The sequence below is a fragment of the Neoarius graeffei genome, chromosome 17, assembly GCF_027579695.1.
Source record: "Neoarius graeffei isolate fNeoGra1 chromosome 17, fNeoGra1.pri, whole genome shotgun sequence".
NCBI classification, from domain to species: Eukaryota; Metazoa; Chordata; class Actinopteri; order Siluriformes; family Ariidae; genus Neoarius; species Neoarius graeffei.
The window spans coordinates 13,513,882-13,536,682 of record NC_083585.1 but is presented as its reverse complement, the minus strand read 5'-3'; the positions used below and the strand labels follow the sequence as shown (position 1 = coordinate 13,536,682).

General features: G+C 37.9%; 1 protein-coding gene across 3 annotated transcripts in view; it reads right to left on the bottom strand.

Annotated features, from left to right (window-relative positions):
- vmp1 (vacuole membrane protein 1) overlaps positions 1-22,801 on the bottom strand; it is a 60,761-nt gene that overhangs the window by 13,270 nt on the left and 24,690 nt on the right. For 2 of the 3 annotated variants that reach the window (XM_060943741.1, XM_060943740.1), the window contains exons 4-6: positions 11,686-11,776; positions 8,549-8,659; positions 2,609-2,776 (exon numbers count right to left, since the gene is read on the bottom strand). In XM_060943741.1, the coding sequence (XP_060799724.1) occupies positions 2,609-2,776; positions 8,549-8,659; positions 11,686-11,776 (370 nt within the window). Of the gene's footprint in view, positions 1-2,608; positions 2,777-7,124; positions 7,322-8,548; positions 8,660-11,685; positions 11,777-22,801 lie in introns of those variants that run through there. The other variant, XM_060943742.1, reaches the window with a different exon arrangement.

Here is a 22,801-nt window from a genome sequence, read left to right as displayed (position 1 = left end):
CCACATACGAATGGTGACATGAACGCCCTCGCTCAGTGTTAACTATTGACGAAAGAGGTGGGCAACATGACAAACATATCATTTCACAATATTTGAAGACAATACGTGATATGCATGACAAGAGTTTAAAAGAAACCTTGAAACACTTATTTGATGCTACTTTTATTCTGCAAAAATAAATTAAAGTTAAAGGAGGCAAAAAAACCCTAGCAATTTTAACAGTTTACAATTTAAAGATTCAAAAAACAAATGAAAATTTAACATCAAATCAGTTTCCCCCCAGACTATGTAATTATTAAAAATAAAATAGTAAATCGAGAAATCATCCATAATACCCGTGCTAGCTCAGAAAAGCGTATTATGATGCTTATCACATTTATCACAATATCAATATTACATAATTTTATTATAAATACGGAGGTGATTATAGGAATTCGTGTGCTCTGTTTGGTCGAGAAATTTGGACTATTTCTCGATAATCACCTCAAGCGACTCAGCAAAATGGCTGCCAATTGCTTTGTCACCATAAGTGAGGAAGAATTGCAAATAATGGAAGAAAATGCTGTTCCTAAAAGTACTAAAGATGCTATGAAATTTGGTCTAAAACTATTCAAAGGTAAGGTGGAATTGTGATTTTATCTATTTCAAAACTAAAGTATTTTATGCAAGTTGGCATACATAAGTGACAAGTCTGCGCTGTGCCCATCCATCCATCCGTAATGGCTTATCCTGTGCAGGGTCGCGGGCAAGCTGGAGCCTGTCCTAGCTGACTATGGACAAGAGGCAGGGTACACCCTGGACAAGTCGCCAGGTCAACGCAGGGCTGACACACAGAGACAAACAACCATTCACACTCACATTCACACCTACGGTCAATTTAGAGCCACCAATGTTTTGCATAACCCTAATCTGCATGTCTTTGGACTGTGGGGGAAACCGGAGCACCCAGAGGAAACCCACGCAGACACGGGGAGAACATGCAAACTCTACACAGAAAGGCCCCCGTCAGCCACTGGGCTCAAACCCAGAACCTTCTTGCTGTGAGGTGACAGAGCTAATCACTACATCACCGTGCCGCCCCAGCGCCATTATTACATTTTCATGACGCTTTTGAGGTTTGAAACCTATACAAATTTTTAATATGATTTTTTAAAATCACCTGTGTATTTATACTAAAACAATTATCCACCTCAGGCTCAGTGAATATCGGCAAATAATAACTGAGACAAAGTCGAGCCTTCAGTGAATAATTGTTCATTATTGATCAGCTTGATATTTTAGTGAGATATTGCTTTAAATGTGGAGCCACTATCAAACTCATAACTATGCAATCAATCAGTCGATCGCGTCACCATTTTTGACTTGGACCCAAAATTTCCCAAGCAAGTTAACTCGGATGTGATTTGCCAAGCAAAACCTTTTGTTAAAGGTAAAAACTTGTTGTTAGTCATGCCTTATTTCTTCTCATATTGATTATTGAAATTCTCTTTACATGAAACAACTGCATCCTGTCTTCACCATATGAACGTGAGAAAGCATCTCTCCTGTCCTGACCGCCTTTCACTAGCTGTCAGTCAAATACAGGATTGAGTTTAAGGTTTTATTAATTAACAATTATTCATCGAAGGTAAAGTGAATCAATAAATAGTGTCACCATTTTTGACTCGGACCCAAAAGTTCCCAAGCAAGTTAACTCAGATGTGATTTGCCAAGCAAAACCAAGCTGTTCAGAACCAAGACTTCGTCTCAGTTATTATTTACTGATATTCACTGAGCCTGAGGCAGATAATTGTTTTAGTACAAATACACAGGTGTTTACTGAAAAAAAAAAAAATTTCAAACTTCAAAAGCAGTAATAACAGTGCGGTGCAGGTTTGTGTCACTTATCGATGCTGATTCACATAAAATACTTTGTTTTGAAATAGATAAAATAAATCACAATTCCACCTTCCCTTTGAATAGTTTTAAACCAAACTTCATAGCATCTTTAGTGCTTTTAGGAACAGCATTTTCTTTAATCACTGGTAATTCTTCCTCACGGTGATGAAGCGATTGGTCACCATTTTGCCGAGTCGCTTGAGGTGATTATCGAGAAATAGTCTGAATTTCTCAACCAATCAACGCGAGTGATTTCCGATAATCACTAATTATTAGTAGTATTATCATAATAACGCAGACCGACTCTGTGCCCTTTCTTCTTCTTTAAGAGCTCCAAGACCTTCTGCTATTCCGTGATTCAGAGGTACAAAGATGACCAGTTCTTTTCTGGTGCAGATTATGGGTCAACTTGCTCGCTTTTATAAAAGTACACCCGCAACAGACACTTTAAAATCCAATTTAAGAAGCTATTTATTCTCCTGTGTTTTTTGTCATCTGCCATTTTGTCTTTTAGTGCTTCATTCATTAATTCTTTTATTTATTCATTCATTTTATTTTGCATTTTATGTCATTTCTGCTTGACATTTTTCATCTTTTAACCATGATCTGTAAATAAAGGTGTCTTAGTCTGTCATTTTTAAAGTGTTTTGCCACTGTTCAGTCTTTTTTGAGTCATCTGTGAAAGCTGTAAAAGACAGACGGTGATTAAACATGTTTAATATGCACTCACCCACATGCAGGCCTCTAGCCGGACCTTAGACATAATGGTCCAGAGGGACACGCTGTCATGCACGCCTTCCTCCTCTGGACACACAATCTGAGTCGGGTATGGTGGCTCAGGGAAGTTCACAGAGCCACACTCATACGCAGCCAGTGTGACAGAGGCTATGTGTGGGCCCTGCACAGATAAGGATCATGTCTGTAAGCCTTTTCCTGTTCTTTCCTCTTTTTTTTTTTAAAAAAATGTGCACATCAACCGAGATGAAAGCTACAGACTTTCTTCAGATGTGAAGATAGTGGGGAGGGTTTGAGGTACAAATCACAAGCGCATTAATCAGGACAAGGCACCAATCATAACAACTGGCTTTTATGATACCTCACCACTGTAACCTCTCGAAGACAAGACTTCTCATACTGCCTTTTATTAAACTCACAGTCACGCAATGTACTTGGCACGGCCTTGGCACTTGCAGACGGGAAGTAAAAGGTAATGCATTGCTCACAAAACTATCTAACCGGTAGACTAAACAATCAACTGAGACAAAAAAAAAAAAGACTCCAGTATTCAGCCTGATGTCCAGCAAAGTGCGTGGGAATCTTGGTGGGGGAGCTTTTCATATACAAAAGCACCACGACTCAAACACATTACAACCCTCTGACACACTGGTCAGAGTGATCCGACCCCACCAAGAGGAGATCTCCCCTGCCTGGGGCCCAGTTACCATTAATAAGCTCAGGGCTACATTTTAAAATATACAGGTCAACTGAAAAATATTTCGTCACATCTTAGTTTCTGAGTAGACCAGAATTCTGTGTTTATTTAATGGCCTAAATGTTAGTAACCAAGTCTATTTTAATGGTTACTTTGTTATGAAATGAAATGTTCAGACAGGCTCCAACACTCAAACAAAAAACAGCTTTCGTAAAACCTTTTTACAGACATTTTACAGAGCTACAGAAGGGAATAGAAAGTGGTTTGAGGAACCATGACCAACCGTCAAGAAAATCCATTATTCAGAAATGGAAGAATGATAGAAACAAAGAAGCTACTGAGGAAAGGAGACAGAATATTTAAAAAAAAAAAACAGTAGTGAGATGCAGAAGGAAAAAAGACAAACAAAGAAGAGACCTTAAATAATCCTTAAAAGCAAATGGAATAAAAATTCTACATTTCAGCATGGACTAAACAGTAGCCTGGGGGTCTGGACAAGCAGATTTCCATAATACCCAGCAAACAAGTAAATTTAACAACCAGGAAAAAAAAACAAAAAAACAAAACTTAATCCTTACCGATTTTTCAAAACAACATTTCTATTTGATGTGGATGTTTAAACATAACAAATGGCAGTACAACACACCTCAATGCTGAAGCTATAGTGTATGGACCCTTTTCACGTGACATCACGACAAACGCGGTCGCCATTTTGGACATGTACTACCAGTAGTTTACCACAGCCAGCATTGAGGAACGGCAGCAAAGAAAGTGTTTATTTTCAGCAAGACTTCCATCATGCCACTATATTGTTGTGCACCTGGATGTAGTAACCATCAACAAACAAGGCAAGGGTTATCATTTTATCAGATCCCGGTAGATGCTGACCGACGGAGAAGATGGATAGCAGCATACCAACGCTTGTGTAGTGACCACTTTGTTGGAGGTAAGACGAATAAAATTAGCCAGAAAAGGCATTACATTGCTGTTAACATTCTGTGGCGGCGAGTGTGTAACCAAATAGGCTAAAATAACCCATTGTAACCTCTGTTCTTCTGTAGTAGCTATTAGCTAACGACATTAGCTAGCGTTGTGTTCCTTTGCTGTTGGTAGACTGTAGGACAGATCAGAGGCAGTGTCCTACAAACAGCGCTTAATTTGAGGGGGAGCAAGCCGGAGCGCGCTCCGGAACCTCGGGCGTTGGCTCCGGCAGCTATTTACACTGGATCCGGTGATCCGACACCTCTTTTGACTATGTAACAAAAAAACAACAACAAATAATTAAATAAAAAAATGCAAGTTTATTTAGTGTTAATGTCTGATTTTGATATCTGTCTTGTTGATTTCTCTCATGAAACGACATCCACAAAATATCTGCAGATGAACTTAATTTGCAGTGTTATTACAAAACATGCCCAGAAGCGCAGCGCCGCGCCCCCCTCCCCCCTCTTTTTTTCCGCACCGGAGCCGCTCATCCTCTGCGCTCTGGGACCTCCCACTTTACAAATTAAGCACTGCCTACAAATAAATGTTCAAAACAAGAGGAACATGTATTTGTCTCTTAAATCCAGGCCGTTCCCTATAATCTGTAACAACGGTTGGAGAAAGTAATGGCAAATAGTGAGTGCACAAACCATAGAAGGTAAACTGTACACAGCGCCAGGGCAGTGTGATGGTATGTCTACTTTTAGATTGTGTTAGCTTATCAATGAACACACTCGTCACTCGACGAGTTTCACGTCTTTACGACGGATACTTAAATGTGTGTTAGGTATTATTGTTGCAGTCTAAGCAGTCATTGTAGCAGCTAGATGAGCAAGAACCGAAAGGGTCTGTGCCATAAACCGTTATTTCTGTACGGCGTTGCTAATGTGTCGTTACTGTTATTTCTCCCTCTGCTCGCCCTGTAAATGCCCTACGTCGCTGGATAGCGAAGGTGTTTTCTGCATCTCGCTCCTTTTTCTTGTATGTTCTCCGTTTGTCGCCTTCCTCGCATTCAAACCAATTCGAGCCGAAGTCCGCTACATGTCCAAAATGGTGGTCGCGTTTACGAAGGTCACGTGACTGAAAAGGGTCTATACTACTTGCTCCAAATCTCACTTCCCACCTGGGCAGAGGAAAGATCTGACTGTAGAATGCCGTTTTACTAGGGGGATTGATTAGTGTGCATGGATGGCAGACAATCTTGACAGAATCATTAACACGCAGGTATGAGGAAAATAAAGTTTGGTGTAAAGCAGACATCTAACTCTCCTGCTCTCGCAAGTAAAACATGTCGTCTCTGCGGGTGACAAAACAATCCAGTCAAGACTCGTATATCATTTTAGATTTGATCAGAGCGCAGAACTTGACATCTCATAGTCTCACCACTGATGGTCAAGGGTGCAAATATTTTTGCTAGAAGAGGATAATTATAAACTCCTTTGTTTTTCAACTAACTTGCAAAAAAGTTATTATATTACATTAGCTACCAATTTTTGGTCAAGCCAATTCAAGCATGTGACTGAAGCTTTGATTTCTGAACTGTTTTGCATTTCTGATTTGTTCATCCCACACATTTATCATCACATTCCAATTGTTTCACTAGTCAAAATTTTAGCAGACACTTTAGAAGACAGATCTGTAAAACCCAAGTCAAGTAGGGTTTCGACTGGTAACCAAAAGGATGGTGATGGGGAAGATATAGCATAAAGGTGTAGGGAGTGAATGAACAGCACTTTCTCCTCCCTCTACATGGCTCCATAAGTGAAGTGCTCTTGAGCCAGGCATCTAACACCCAACTGCAATGTTAGTGAATGCTAATAAAGCAGTCAAGCCAGTGCTATCAAGAGCAAGTAGCACAGGCTAACGACCGAGAAACTAACGCTACATCCACACGACAACGGCAAAGAGATTTTTTTTTAGCGGGTAAAAAAAATATCGCGTCCACATGGGCAACGGATCAGTAAAATATCAGGTACATATGGCAACGCAACGCTTGCTGAAAACGATGCAATACACATGCCACACCTCTACGTGCGCTGTAAGACGGTCCCATCGGAGACACCAGAACAATAGAAGAAGTAGGACGCATGCGCATAAACCCCTTCTACCCGGCGTGAAGCACTCACAGGAACAAACAAACACACAACAACAAGAAGAAGATGGCTGCGACTACGCAAGGAAATCGTGCCTTCTGTATGTACAAATTAGTTTTATTAGTGTGCATAGTTTTATATAACTTAATTTTCTTATTGTATGTGAACATTTTGAAAAGCATTTTTATATAATTTATATAACTTTTTATATTGTGTGTGAACATTTTGAAAAGCAGTCTCATCCAATAAAAAAAAGAAATTCAAGAAATGGTTCAGTTACTTGTTTATTTAAAAGAAAAGCTGTATACAAAAGTGAATGCAATGCAGTGGTTCATACAAAACGTTGTTGTTACGAATGATGCGCGTGAGAGTGCTGCTTGTTCTAGTCATGTGGTTGTGATGTCATCATAAACAAATCCGTTCTACTCATCCAGACGACTCTGCAACGGTGCCGTTGCCAGATTTTTCCACTCTGGAACCCATTCTCAAAAAATATCGTTTTGGGGCACCCAAAACGCCGGTGTCGTGTGGACGCCAGGCCGAAACGATAAAAAATTTTATCAAATTCACCTGAATCCGTTGCCATGTGGACAGGGCCTAAGATTTCTGTCTCCAGACTCTTCTTCCACACACACTCACCACAGTATTTTTCACTCAGACTTAAGTATTCATTTCCCAATATAATTTACTTAATTACTTTTAAAATCAACATCGACAACTACACACAACGGAGCTACCTGGCCACCTTGCTGCTAATCCCTCGCAAAATCCTTTGCCCTGTTGCTTTTTTGTTGTGTCTGGCTAAGTTTTGGCTGAACTGAAGTCCCAGCTCCAATAGTAATGGTTCGCCACTGATCTGAAAAGAAAGGGTGTGGAGGCAGGCTTTCATTCCACCCGTTCAATTAGTCATTCTTGGTCTGTGTCTTATCAGGTGTGGCTCCTGCTTTGTTGGAATGAAAAGTCGGAGTCACACCGGGGGGGGGGAGTTGGACACCCTCGTATTAGAGGGCGTGGATGTCATTAGCACAGTGAAATTGGCAATGAAAAGGAAATGAGCAGTAGAGAACATTGTTGTAACAGGATAAGCTGCTCAGGCATGCCGTCGTTCCTTGGATGCCTGCTATGCTGAGGAATGCCAACAGTCAGCAGCGCTGTGGTTGTCGAGTCAGGAGAGCCTCAGATCAGGTCACAAGTTAAAGATGATCTCATCATGGGATCAGGATGCAGAAGAGCTGCAAGAACCTGATCAGATGACACCAGATCACTCAGGAGAGTTAAAAGAAGTTACTTTCCCAGACAAATGGGCATTAGGTCACGTCACTCTAGTAAGTCAACACAAAGTTTCAATTCAGACATTCAGCAGAAATACTACACATGCTGTATTTGGATTTGTAGCCATGTTTATCCAGTAACACGTTAACCCAGCATTGTTGTTTAATGAGTAAACATTTCCAGCTCCCAAACTGAATCTATAGAACACAGTTAATTCAGAGGAAAGGAAAACACAATGTTCACGTTTGAAGACTAAAAATCACATCGCACTAGCAGTTTCATGTCCCTGTTTGTCAGAAAGCTCAGTGTGAACACTCGCCACATGCGAATCATTACCATGTCATGACTTCATCAGAGCTGACCAGAAATCAACAGCACCGACCACTGTCTGATGAGTCTGAGTCAGGCCTGATGAGTACGTCATTCCATCATGCAGACCAACCGTGAGAAGCAGTTTCAGAGGGCTTCAACTCTCCATTGAATCATTTCATCTCGTGTTATTTGAAGGTACTGACGAAAAAACAGGTGTGTTTAAAATAAGGGTAAAATATGGAAGAAAGGCGATTTGACAAGGTTTCATTACAAAAAAAGCAAACAAACATAAAAAAAAAACCAGTACAAAACCAGCATGTAGCACCATAAGTTGCTCTATTTTTGGAAGAGCTGACAGTTGATCTGGGGAACTTCCATATTTGACTGTGACGCATCAGTTAGTTTGCCCTCTGGCTAAAATTCATCAGAAATTCCAAACTTACTTCTTTTGTCAGTAGGGTTGAAGCAAAAAAGACAATTTTTAAACACATGACTTCTATGAATCAATCATTCTATTTTAACTATAAAACTTAATCATTTCATTTCTGTATTTTCTACTTTTTACTGCTTCTCTTACCAGGTAAAGAAGGAAAGTGTGAAGGCCTGTGCCAAGGCCTACTGAAGACAAAATCCCCAAGCCTACCCAGTAGGCACACCACAGGATCTTCTTCTCCATGTACTGTACATACTGCAGGGTTAAAAAAAAAATCATTTTGAAGAGCTCTCTTTTAGAAAGCAATGCTAATGACAAGTAGCAAACCGTCCTGAAACGTAGAGCTACGTGTTAAAATGGGTGTCACTTCAAAAAAGATTCAGATTTTATAGTGTGAGGAAAATCAAAGCAAAGCATTATCACACAGAGTGGAAATACAGTGTAGAGGGAACTGATATGTAAGGAACATGCTGTTATTTGAAAAAATATAGAAAGACAACGTGTAGTCCATTTTAATTACAAATTTGAATATTTTCCTGTAACAGCATGCCTTTTATTAATCTTATTTTATTTTAATGTGCAAAACTCTGAGACACCTTTTTTCTTTTAAGTACAAACTTTTGACAGAATTTTGTATTATACAGTAACTTCTATTTAATGGAGTCAGTTCAAAATCATTATTTTTCCAGCACAAAATTAAATGTTACAGAATTTTTGTACATCAGTAAAGAGAGCATTATTGTTGTTGTTGTTGTTATTATTATTATTATTATTAAGCAAATATCACTTTTCAAACAAAAAAACATACAGACATAATGAAGGCTGCTAATTTGTTTTGCTGCAAACACTCAAAGTCTCCAGAAAAACTGTCTTGTTCTGTAAGATGCTCATAAAACCTACAGGTAATTTCCTTATAAAACTGCACTAATTATACCAGAGACTGCTTTTTTTTTTTTTAAAGCAGTCAGTCTTCACAGTAAATATTGACTTTCATTTACTGCTCTTCATAGTATTTTTTAAATGTAGAAACATTTCATTGCATTATTTCTGAAGGCATCTTTCCTCTACAGCATTTCTCTGTATGTGTCTATGACTTTTGCACAGAACTGTGTAATTAACACATATACACACATACATACACATTATACATACATATACATTTTATATATATATATATATATATATATATATATATATATATATATATATATATATATAAAAATAAAACACACGTGTTTTTTTATATATATATATATATAAAAAACACACGTTTTATATATATATATATATATATATATATATATCTCGTGTGTGTTTTATATAAATAAAAAACACACGTGTGTGTATGTGTGTATATACACACACACCTACAATATCGTTCTTTAAGAAATCAGAAAAAAATAAGTGAATCATTGAGGAATGATTCACTTATTTTTTTTCTGATTTCTTAAAGAACGATACTACATACTTTCCTCTACAGCATTTCTTTGTATGTGTCTATGACTTTTGCACAGAACTGTGTAATTAACACATATACACACATACATACACATTATATATACATACATATACATTTTATTTATATATATATATATATATATATATATATATATATATATATATATATATATTACACACGTGTGTTTTATATATATTACACACGTGTTTTTATATATTACACACGTGTGTTTTATATATATATATATATATATATATATATATATTAAAAAGTCTCCAGAAAAACTGTCTATATATATACACTGTTTTATATATATATATAAAAAAACACACGTTTTTTATATATATATATATATATATATATATATATATATATATATATATATATATAAAAATAAAACACACGTGTGTGTATGTGTGTATATATACACACACACACACCTACAATATCGTTCTTTAAGAAATCAGAAAAAAATAAGTGAATCATTGAGGAATGATTCACTTATTTTTTTTCTGATTTCTTAAAGAACGATACTACATACTGTTTTCCCTTTTATATTTCTTTTTAATATTACACGAAACAAGTTCATTCCTGTTATCAGCTGTACACAGTCTTTCCCTCACCAGGCTCTCTTTTTCTCCTAAGTTCTAAAGTTATTTAAAAAAATTCCTCCATTCCTCCAAAAATTACTCCATTACTTTGTCAGTTGTTATTTATCAGAATAAATTTGTTCACCATATCCGTTTACATGTATAAGGAACTTTTCTTGGTGTTTATTAACATGATACATTGAGCATAGTCCCCCCCCACAATTTCTGTCCTAATCTATACTGTACCTTAAGAAGAACTTTGATAGACTAGCTGGATTGGCAAAAGTACATGAATACTGAACACCTGGTTTCAGATTGAAACAAAATTGATCCTTGTGCCTTCAAACCTTTTAATTCCTGCTCAAATGTGCTTAAATAAAATATATATTAAAAAACCCATGCATTTCTTTCTTCAGTGCATGTTGCAGCTCATTTTAAGTATTTAATCATCTCAGTATTTACACATGAATGCTGCTGCTACTTTTTTTATTAATTTTTTTAATAGCATATTTGAGTGGGAAAACGGGTCATTGGATGTGGCTACATTTTTATAAAAATACAAAAATAAATAAGGAATATTAAGTTCACGTCAGTCATATCCCCCAAAAAAGTATGTAACTCAGAATGCATTTTAGAACAAAAAAATTGCATGAGTAGCCAACATGAATAAAAAGATAAAATCATGATTTCCAAACAAATGATCACTGACAGGATCGTTCACGTCCTCACTGCAGACTGAGGAAAATCCTGCCATGTGCAAACTCTGTATTTTTACTTTTGACACTTGAGTACAGTAGAAAGAAGGTACTACTGTACTTTAACATTTAGTAGAAATGTAAACAGAACAATTGCCTTTTTTTGTAGCTAATTTCACTCAGCTACAGGATTTTTACACTTTGTCCCCTGCTGGTTGTTACTATAGAAACATTATATAAAATATTCAAGTGTATTAATGTTACTTTAATATAAAACTGTGATTTGAATTAAAGCTGGAACTACATTTTCATGATAAACATCATATATGAGGACATGTAGGTTTGCTAACAGAGTTTATGTTTAAAAAAAATTAAAACAGGGACAAGGGGAAGATGGATCTTCTGGTACAAAATAATGTTCAGCTGCTTGTTTCTGGAATAACAGAGTCCATCAGTGTCAAAGTACGGCTAAAACCCACATGTTAAAAAACAAAACAAAAAAAACCCTCCTCATTAATTAGGATATGAATCTCTCACCGTTTGATGTGCTCCTTCTATTGAATAGGCCATTGTGAACACTGAAACAAGTACTAGGACCAAAAACACTGGATATCTTCTGTACCAGAGCCTGTAGAGTGAGAGACAAAAAAATAAAGTTGATCAAAAGTTACCATAATGTACATACATTTTGATTTCTTATTACATTAAACCAGGTATGTTGATACTTTGCCCCATGAACCCCACTTCCTAGTTTTTAAACAATTCATTCACCCCCTGAACTACCCCAGGAGTTAAACAAAACAAAAAAAAAGCCTAAAATTAATGCCTGGTAATTCAGTTTTACCAGGAAGTAAAACTGAATTAAAATATCTTCAATACAATCCTTTTATAAAATCACTTGTCTAATGCTCTTGACTGCTCTGACCATCACAGGAGACAAAAACAAACAAACAGCGATTTAAAACCATAGTCTATTATAATTACCATCAAAGATATTTGTAAACTGTTGGACTTGACACTTCGTTGTGGGCTTATTTTATGGGGTTTTTTCCCCCCTTCACAAAAATTTCAGCCTACACCGGAAGGAAAATAATGTGAAATATTTCAGTGACATAAATATAGTTAACTGATATTATAATTATTACAAGTACAAGTCAGAGACATTGACAGACTTGAGATATACTGAGATATCAGTGCCCTCCACAATTATTGGCACCCCTTGTAAAGACTAGTGTAAAATAAATAAAATTAATAAAAAAGGAAAGGCAGAGAAATAATTCAGTAATTAATAATAAAATGATTCAATAACTAATAATAAAAATTAAATCCACCTTTTGGTGAAGTAGCTTAATCTCAGACTGAAAAAATAAATAAATAAAAATCCAACTTCTAACTGAAATACATTTATTCAGAGAAAAACAAATCCCTCATCAAGAAATAATTATTTTCAACAAAACATGAGCCACTATTATTGGCACCCCTGCATTTAATACTTTGTATGACATCCCTTTGGCAGTAAACCAGCACTGAGTCTCCTATAACATTTTATAAGGCTGGAGATACAGAGCAGGGCATCTGAGATGATTCCTCTTTACACAATCTCTCCAGATCATCCACAATCTCTCTTGTGCTCTCTCTTCTTCAGCTCACCTCACAGGGTTTCACTGGGGTTCAGGTCAGGGGACTGAGATGGCCAGGGAAAAGCTCGATTCTGTGATCAGATAACCATTGTTACATATTTTACAGTTGGGATCAAGCTCTTTTCATTATAGCCATCCTTCTTTTTACACCAAACCCACCTTGAGTGTTTAACGCCAAAAAGTTCAATTTTTGTTACATGAAACCATAGAACATGGTTTCAGTCAAAGTTGTAGTAGCGTTTCATGAACTTCAGGTGTTTATATTTGTGGTTAACTGACACAAAATGCTTTTTTCTGACACCTTCCAAATAATCTGTTGTCATGGAGGTAGAGTCTGATGGTGGTTTTGGAGATTAGATTAGATAGATAAAATAGATTAGATAAAACTTTATTGATCCCTTTAGGAGGGTTCCCTCAGGGAAATTAAGATTCCAGCAGCATCATTACAGATAAACAGAGAAAAGAAATAGAGAAAACTTCTAGATAAATTAAAATAAATTAAGTATTTACATATATAAAAAGAATAAGATATGGGGAAGAGAAGGAGGGGCAGTGGCGGCAGGAGAGATATTAGATTAAACTTTATTGATCCCTTTGGGCAGGTTCCCTCAGGGAAATTAAGAATATTGCACTTTATATTGCACATTGTCCAGTATTGCTTATTGTTAGGCTAGGCTACTGCTCCTTCCCATTCTCTGTCCCGTTACCCCTCCTCTCCCCCAGAGAGGAGTTGTACAGTCTGATGGTGTGACGGACAAAGGAGTTTTAAGTCTGTTCATCCTGCACTTGGGAAGGAGCATTCTGTCACTGAACAGGCTCCTCTGGTTGCTGATGACGGTGTGCAGAGGGTGACTGGCATCGTCCATGATGTTCAATAGTTTGTCCATAGATCTCTTCTCTGCCACCGTCACCAGAGAGTCCAGCTTCATGCCGACCACAGAGCCAGCCCGCCTGATCAGTTTGTCCAGCCTGGATGTGTCCTTCTTGGATGTGCTGCCCCCCCAGCGCACCACACTGTAAAACAGGAGACTTGGAAACCTTAAGATTTCTTGTAATTCTTGTAAGGGCTTTTTTTCTTGCCTCTCTTACCCTCCTCCTCACTGTAAATGAGTGCAAAATAAACTTGGGTTTTCTTCCAGGAGAGTTTGTAACAGTTCCATTTGGTGTCCACTTTTTTATTATTGCCCTAACAGTAGAAATGGACATTTTCAGGAGAGTAGCTAATTTTTTATAGCCATTTGACTTATGAAGGTTAACACACTTCTCCCTCATTTGGTTTGTGTGTTCTCTTATCTTTCCCATGCTGATGGGTAACAAAAGGAATTTGACTTCTGTGCACTGCAAAAAACTGAAAACTGAATTTGAGGAGAAAATCCCTTAATACTAGTGAAATTATCTTGCTGCATGGACAGATAATTTTACTTGACAAGACATCTCAGAATAAATTGGTTACAATCTAGAACTAGTTTTAATAATCTCAGAGTTGGTGTCTTGTATTCTTCAAATAGGAAATGCTAGATTGTTTCAACTATATTCAAGACATTCTAACTTAAGATATCATTTTTGCAGTGTAGAAGAATACAAGACACCAACTCTGAGATTATTAAAACTAGTTCTAGGTTGTAACCAACTTATTCCAAGACGTCTTTTCAAGTAAAATTATCTGTCCATGCAGCAAGATAATTTCATGAGTATTAAGGAATTTTCTCCTCAAATTCAGTTCTTTGCAGTGTGTCACCTCATATTTGTTCCCCAGTTAATCAGGAAGTCATGGATTACAGCTTGAAAGTTCCTACACACTCCAATCAACTCAAAAATGTACAATTTAAATGGGGGAAACATGCTTCAGTTACACTATGTTCACCATAACTTCCAGGGGTGTTGTTAATAGCAGCATATCTGTTTTTGTTGAAAATAATTATTTCTTGATGAGGGATTTGTTTTTCTCTAGATAAGCTTATTTCAATTAAAGGTTGGAAAACTGTGTAAAAGTTGCCAGGTGTGAAACAGTCATTTAAAAATTTATTTTTGGGCATTTCCCATCTCACCCACACCCCATCGTTTGAATAATACCTGCAGAGCCTGATCATTCCATTCTTCTGGATAGACTAGAAAATGTTGTGGGAGTTAAGGGAATGGCCCTCTCCTGGCTCAGGTCTTATCTAACTGATCGTTATCAGTATGTCGATATAAATGGTGATATTTCTAGACGTACCGAGGTAAAGTTTGGTGTTCCACAAGGTTCTGTCTTGGGTCCACTGCTTTTTTCTCTATATATGTTACCTTTGGGCGATATTATTCGTAAACATTGTATTAGTTTCCACTGTTATGCTGATGACACACAGTTGTATGTCTCTGCAAAACCTGATGAGAGACACCAGCTTAATAAAATTGAGGAATGTGTTAAGGACATTAGACACTGGATGCTTATAAATTTCCTTCTGCTTAACTCTGACAAGACTGAAGTACTTGTGCTAGGACCACATAAAGCTAGAAGTAAGTTTTCTGATTACACAGTAACTCTGGATGGCCTTTCTGTTTCTTCACGTGCAGCAGTAAAAGACCTCGGAGTGATTATTGACCCCAGTCTTTCATTCGAAACTCACATTGATAACATCACCCGGATAGCTTTCTTTCATCTCAGAAATATTGCAAAGATAAGAAATTTAATGTCATTGCATGATGCAGAAAAACTAGTCCATGCTTTCGTTACCTCCAGGTTGGATTATTGTAATGCCTTACTGTCTGGATGTTCCAATAAGTGCATAAACAAGCTCCAGTTAGTTCAAAATGCCGCAGCAAGAGTCCTTACTAGAACTAGAAAATATGACCACATCACGCCTGTCTTATCCACACTGCATTGGCTCCCAATTAAATTTCGTATTGATTATAAAATACTACTATTGACCTTTAAAGCACTAAATGGTCTCGCACCACAGTACCTGAGTGAACTTCTGCTCCTCTATGACCCGCCACGCCTACTTAGATCAAAAGGTGCAGGCTATCTGCTGGTACCTCGTATAGTGAAGGCTACATCAGGGGGCAGAGCCTTTTCTTACAAAGCCCCACTGTTATGGAACAGCCTTCCAAGTAATGTTCGGGAATCAGACACAGTCTCAGCATTTAAGTCTAGGCTGAAAACATATCTGTTTAGTCAAGCCTTTTGTTAATGGTGTTTATGAGGTAAAGGAGTAGATCTGGAGGGTCCTCAGACATAGAGTGTTTTGGTAAACTGGGATGTATGGATGCTGTCAGTCCCCACTCGCTTGCTCACTCGAGTTTGTTGACGGTGCAGTGGCTGGCTGCTTTATGTCCCGGGGCTCCCTCATGCCTGTGTTACCTTCTGGCTCTCTCCTTTTAGTTATGCTGTCATAGTTAGTTGCCGGAGTCCCTGCTTGTACTCGGTGCAATATGTATACTGTTCCTACTTATTCAGGTGACATTGGGCATACCTAACCACCTGTGTTTTCTTTCTCTTCCCCCCCCCCCCCCCCCAAATCTGTCCCTCTGAGTTACATGGAGTCAACAGGAAATCTTTTGGTGGCGACGGTGGGGACCTCGACTGGCTATCGTAGCCTGCAGGGAATCGGCCGTCAGACGTTCTGTCGCATGTCCCAGACCCGGTGAAATGTAACTGAATTGTCTTGGCCAGGCCTAAGGGTCCCATCTGCATCTCATCATTGCTGAGGAGTGTGCTCCCATCACCCAATCAAGCATCCAGCCAGAGCAGGTCATGATATATTTTTTACCATATTAACATGCCATTGTGCGTCATGCCTGATGTAAAGACTCTCGTCTCTGCGAGCCTACCACACAGATTTAATACTTGTCATTTTTAGGGCATACCTAACAACGTGTTTTCTTTCTCTCCCCCCCCCATCTGTCCCTCTGAGTTACATGTTGATCCTGGGATTGAGATGCTGGCCTCTTCTGCCCCTCGGACCTGCTTGATCCATCCTGGTGCCCTGTGTCTGGTCGGAGTTTTATCGCCCCACTCCTGTGAAGGACGGCCCCATGAGGACAGTTGAGGGTTATACCTGTTAAAACTGTTAATATTATAGTCAGGCTGTCTGTTGTTGCCCAAATGAGGATGGGTTCCCTTTTGAGTCTGGTTCCTCTCAAGGTTTCTTCCTCATGTCGTCTGAGGGAGTTTTTCCTTGCCACCGTCGCCACAGGCTTGCTCATTGGGGATAGATTAGGGATAAAATTAGCTCATGTTTTAAGTCGTTTAAATTCTGTAAAGCTGCTTTGCGACAATGTTTATTGTTAAAAGCGCTGTACAAATAAACTTGATTTGATTTGATTTGACTATGTTCACCATAACTTCCAGGGGTGTTGTTAATAGCAGCATATCTGTTTTTGTTGAAAATAATTATTTCTTGATGAGGGATTTGTTTTTCTCTGGATAAGCTTATTTCAATTAAAGGTTGGAAAACTGTGTAAAAGTTGCCAGGTGTGAAACAGTCATTTAAAAATTTATTTTTGGGCATTTCCCATCTCACCCACACCCCATCGTTTGAATAATACCTGCAGAGCCTGACTATAATTTATCACCATATATACCTCATGTTCTTGAATCTGACTGGGTAAAAAGATTAATTTCTTTAACAGTAACTTTGACAGTAGTGCCAGCTACAAGGCAAATCACAGCTGTATATTAATGCACTCGTTCTTCTTTGGTTTTGCTTCTATAATAACAACTTACATAAGGACCTGTACAGCTGAAACACCACATAAACAAAATCTAATAAGAAACAAATAAAAAACAAACAAAAAAAACCCCACAAGACAAGATTTGATGCTTTCACTGCAAACAAGGCTATCCCTTATTATTCTATCCACATTCACTGAATATGAGCAGTCACATGCTCTGATTGGCAGCTCTACTACTAGGATATAAGCTCATATACTGCGAGTAGAGAAAAACAAAATGGCGGCATGTGTTACTGAACCAACCAAGGATGAAATAAAAACTCTACTCGAAAACAAAACTCCAAAAATGCAAAAAAAAAATTTTTAAACGTGCAATAAAATATGGAATGAAAGTATTTGATGGTAGGAATGTATATCTTTTTATTTTTCAATAATTATTAATTGCATTTTTCAGAAATTGCTACTGTCATTTTGCCAGTTTGTTTACATTCTTCATCTTTAAGCATTAAAATTTGTTGAATTTTTTAGACTGGTTCAAAAGCTCAAAGAAGTTTGAAAATTACAGAACTGAAATGTCCAAGGAAGAAATAAATAAACGTCTAAAGTTATTCTATACCTTGGCATGACAGCAAGACGGCACTTTCTACAAAACAACAACACGAAAGTCAATTCATGCAGCCATCGACAGGATTTTTAAGAAATCTGCTAAATGATTTTGTCGGATATTTTGTATAAAAGTTTTTATCTATCAAGTTTGCAAAAAATAAAAATTAAAAAATGCTGTTTCTCAAAATCCAGTGAATGTGGATATAATAAAAGTTATTCCACTCAATCTTGTTGTACATGGCTTATAGCCAGCTCAGTGCTATGCGCTAGAGGTCTGCGCGGGACAGAATTTTCAGTCCCGCTCCCGCCAAGAATTATGATTTTCAGTCCCGCTCGCGCCCGCCATATTTTGTCCCGCTCCCGCCCGCAAATCCCGCATGATGCAGACGTTCCCGTTATTTCTCACGAAAGTTCTTGTCATTGGCTTGGGGAATTAAACATGCTGAGCTTAGCTGAGCTCTCCACTGACCGATCCTTCACCTAGCACACGTAGTGAGGGTGCGCGTTGCCAGGCGGCATGTGCAGCTGAGGCTTTACATGTACATCTATCTATCTATATCTATCTGTCTGTCTCTCTGTATCTCTGTCTGTCTGTCTCTATATGTATGTCTGTCTATCTCTCAATCTTTATCTCTCCGCATGTTGTGTGTGTGTGTGTGTGTGTGTAACAAATCCAAAGGTGAGAATTAGTCTTGGGGCAAAACCCTGACAGCGTTTGGCCAGAGTGTCATATTACACTGAGGCTATTCTCTCATTCTCTCTCTCTCTCTCTCTCTCTCTCTCACACACACACAGGAAATGAAGAAAATAAAAAGGAATAAGAAAAAATAAATAAATAGAAAGAAAGAAAGAAAGAAAGAAAGAAAGAAAGAAAGAAAGAAAGAAAGAAAGAAAGAAAGAAAGAAAGAAAGAAAGAAAGAAAGAAAGAAAGAAAGAAAGAAAGAAAGAAAGAAAGAAAGAAAGAAAGAAAGAAAGAAAGAAAGAAAGAAAGAAAGAAAGAAAGAAAGAAAGAAAGAAAGAAAGAAAGAAAGAAAGAAAGAAAGAAAGACAAAGAGACAAAGAAGAAAGCGAGACTATGACATTGAGGAAGAAAGAAGAGAAAAAAACAACAAATGAAAGAACAAATAAAATGAGTGCGTGAGAGAGAGGAGTCAGTGTATGAACAAAACAAAAAATAATAAGACTTTACATACACACACACAGGCAAAAATATTAAAATTGCACATTGGCAGTAGTGCATTAGCATTTTGTGTGCGTGTGTGTGTGTGTCCCCTATGAAAAAACGTGCGGAAAGGAATCGGAAATGTACGCGAGATTAGACCACATCCGCAAATTTAGGCATCTTAAAATGTTTTTATTAATGCCAAATAAAATATCCAGCACAAATTATATATGATAGACATAAATTAATAATGTATAAATTTTATTTTAAACACGTTTTTAGTTAGTGGGACTGCAGCTTATCACCTCTCCCGCCCGCTCCCGCATTGTGCACTCCCCCTCCCGCCTGCAATGAGCTTTCAAAATTTGTCCTGCGCCGCACTGCTTTGCGTCGGGTCCCGCGGGAGTGCAGGGCTCTACTATGTGCCTCCTCGGCTACCAGCTCACGTATGACTTGATTTCGTGGAATAATTGTTAATTATCATCAACTTCTATGCTTAAAATATCCTTAAAATTTACTTCTATCAGGAAGGAAGCTACTGAAAAACTGCTGAAGACATTTGACCTTGCTGTGACCTTGACCCTGTTTGGATCTATTCCAAAATCTAATCAGTTCATCTACTGGTTACAATGATAAATGATTGCTAATGATTACAGATGAATCCTACAAACATTCCTCCACTTGTTCTTGAGATATCAATCTAATGATGGACAAGAACCTCAGGTATGGCTGAGGTATAAAAATGCATAATCATTGATATAGTACCGTTTTCTCTCAAGAGACATTTATTTAACACTTATGACGTCTCTTGTGTCAGTGCACTGGAACAGTCACACATAAAGCTGTTCTCTTACGTTCTGCTTCATAGGGAAGTCAAAGGATGGCGGACGTTATCTGTTGTGGTTTCCCACAAAACATTTTCCCCAGTCTTCATTAGGGAAGTGAAATGACGCTCCATTTGCTGCTACAAAACAGGCCATTTCCATTTACAGAAATTTAACTGAATGTGTACTTTGTGCAAAAGAGGGAGTGGAATATAATGTCCATCGTGGAGATGGACAGTTCTGTCTTTCAAGCATGAACTTCATGCTTAGTGGCGTTTACACTGTTCACATAACCTTATATCCATGTGTGAGGTGTGTGAGGGTAGTCCAATGATCAGTACATGTAGCACTGAGTTTAAAAGGTTGTTGAGCTATACTGGGGTCCAAAAGCCTGAGATTACACTGAAAATTTCTAATTTAAAATTAGAACTATATAGAAGGTTTTAGAATTTTGAAATATTTAAAACAAAGTAAAATGTTCAATATCTTGAATACTTCTACACTATTTCTAGGTACCTATGTAAATGAAGGCAATTTTGTGATATTAACCATGTTAACTGCTTTATACAAAAGATCAGATTTTCCCCCCATGTCTGATCAAAATTGGTAGTGTTCAAATTAGCGTGGAAGGAGAGCTTCCTGAAGTATAGAAAAAGTATAGAAGTATAGAGAAGTTGTTAGTGCTGCGAGATCAACATATCTCCTCCCTAATAGAAGATAATAAAAATAATCCTCGATTCCTATTTAATACTGTAGCAAAATTAACCAGGAATAAGTTCACTATAGACACATGCATACCTGTAGTATTTACATAGCAACGATTTCATGAATTTTTTTAATGACAAAATTGAGAATATCTGACAAAAAATTCAAACTACTAATTTAAGGTCAGAAATGTAAGTGACCCTGTAGTTAACAATATAACTCTATCAGATCATCAATTAGAATGTTTTACTCCCCTAAAAGAAACTGAATTACTTTCATTAATCTCGGCATCAAAAGCCTCAACTTGTGTACTAGATCCCTTACCTACACGTCTATTCAAGCAGATAATACCTGAAATAATTGAACCGCTTCTAAAAATAATAAATTCTTTACTTACGATTGGCTATGTACCCAAATTCTTTAAATTAGCAGTTATCAAACCCCTGATTAAAAAACCTGACCTTGATCCTGGTCAGCTGTCCAATTATCGGCCAATATCAAACCTCCCCTTTATCCCCAAGATCCTTGAAAAAGCTGTGGCACAGCAGTTATGCTCATATTTACATAGGAATAACATCCATGAAATGTATCAGTCAGGATTTAGATCTAATCATAGCACAGAGACAGCTCTGGTTAAAGTAGTAAATGACCTACTGTTGGCATCTGATCAGGGCTGTCTCTCGCTGCTTGTGTTGCTTGACCTTAGTGCAGCATTTGATGCCATTGATCATTCCATTCTTCTGGATAAACTAGAAAATGTTGTGGGAGTTAAGGGAACGGCCCTCTCCTGGCTCAGCTCTTATTTAACTGATCGCATGTTGATATAAATGGTGATATTTCTAGACGTACTGAGGTAAAGTTTGGTGTTCCACAAGGTTCTGTCCTGGGTCCACTGCTTTTTTCTTTATACATGTTACCTCTGGGTGATATTATTCGTAAACATTGTATTAGTTTCCACTGTTATGCTGACGACACACAGTTGTATGTTTCTGCAAAACCTGATGAGAGACACCAGCTTAATAGAATTGAGGAATGTGTGAAGGCCATTAGACACTGGATGCTTATTAACTTCCTTCTGCTTAACTCTGACAAGACTGAAGTACTTGTACTAGGACCACATGCAGCTAGAAGTAAGTTTTCTGATTACACAGTAACTCTGGATGGCCTTTCTGTTTCTTCATGTGCAGCAGTAAAAGACCTCGGAGTGATTACTGACCCCAGCCTTTCATTCGAAACTCACATTCATAACATTACCCGGATAGCTTTCTTTCATCTCAGAAATATTGCTAAGATAAGAAATTTAATGTCACTACGTGACGCGGAAAAACTAATTCATGCTTTCGTTACCTCCAGGTTGGATTATTGTAATGCCTTACTGTCTGGATGTTCCAATAAGTGCATAAACAAGCTCTAGTTAGCTCAAAATGCAGCAGCAAGAGTCCTTACTAGAACTAGAAAATATGACCACATCACCCCTGTCTTATCCACACTACATTGGCTCCCAATCAAATTTCGTATTGATAAAAAAGTACTACTATTGACCTTTAAAGCACTGAATGGTCTCGCACCACAGTACCTGAGTGAACTTCTGCTCCTCTATGACCCGCCATGCCTACTTAGATCAAAAGGTGCAGGCTATCTGCTGGTACCTCGTATAGTGAAGGCTACATCAGGGGGCAGAGCCTTTTCTTACAAAGCCCCATAGTTATGGAACAGCCTTCCAAGTAGTGTTCGGGAACCAGACACAGTCTCAGTGTTTAAGTCTAGGCTGAAAACATATCTGTTTAGTCAAGCCTTGTGTTAATGGTGTTTATGAGGTAAAGGTGTAGATCTGGAGGGTCCTCAGACAGAGCGTTTTGGTAAACTGGGATGTATGGATGCTGTCAGTCCCCACTCGCTTTCTCACTCGAGTTTGTTGATGGTGTCGTGGCTGCTGCTTTATGTCCCGGGGCTCCCTCATGCCTGTGTTACCTTCTGGCTCTCCCCTTTTAGTTATGCTGTCATAATTAGTTGCCGGAGTCCCTGCTTGTATTCAGTGCAATATGTATACTGTTCCTACTTAT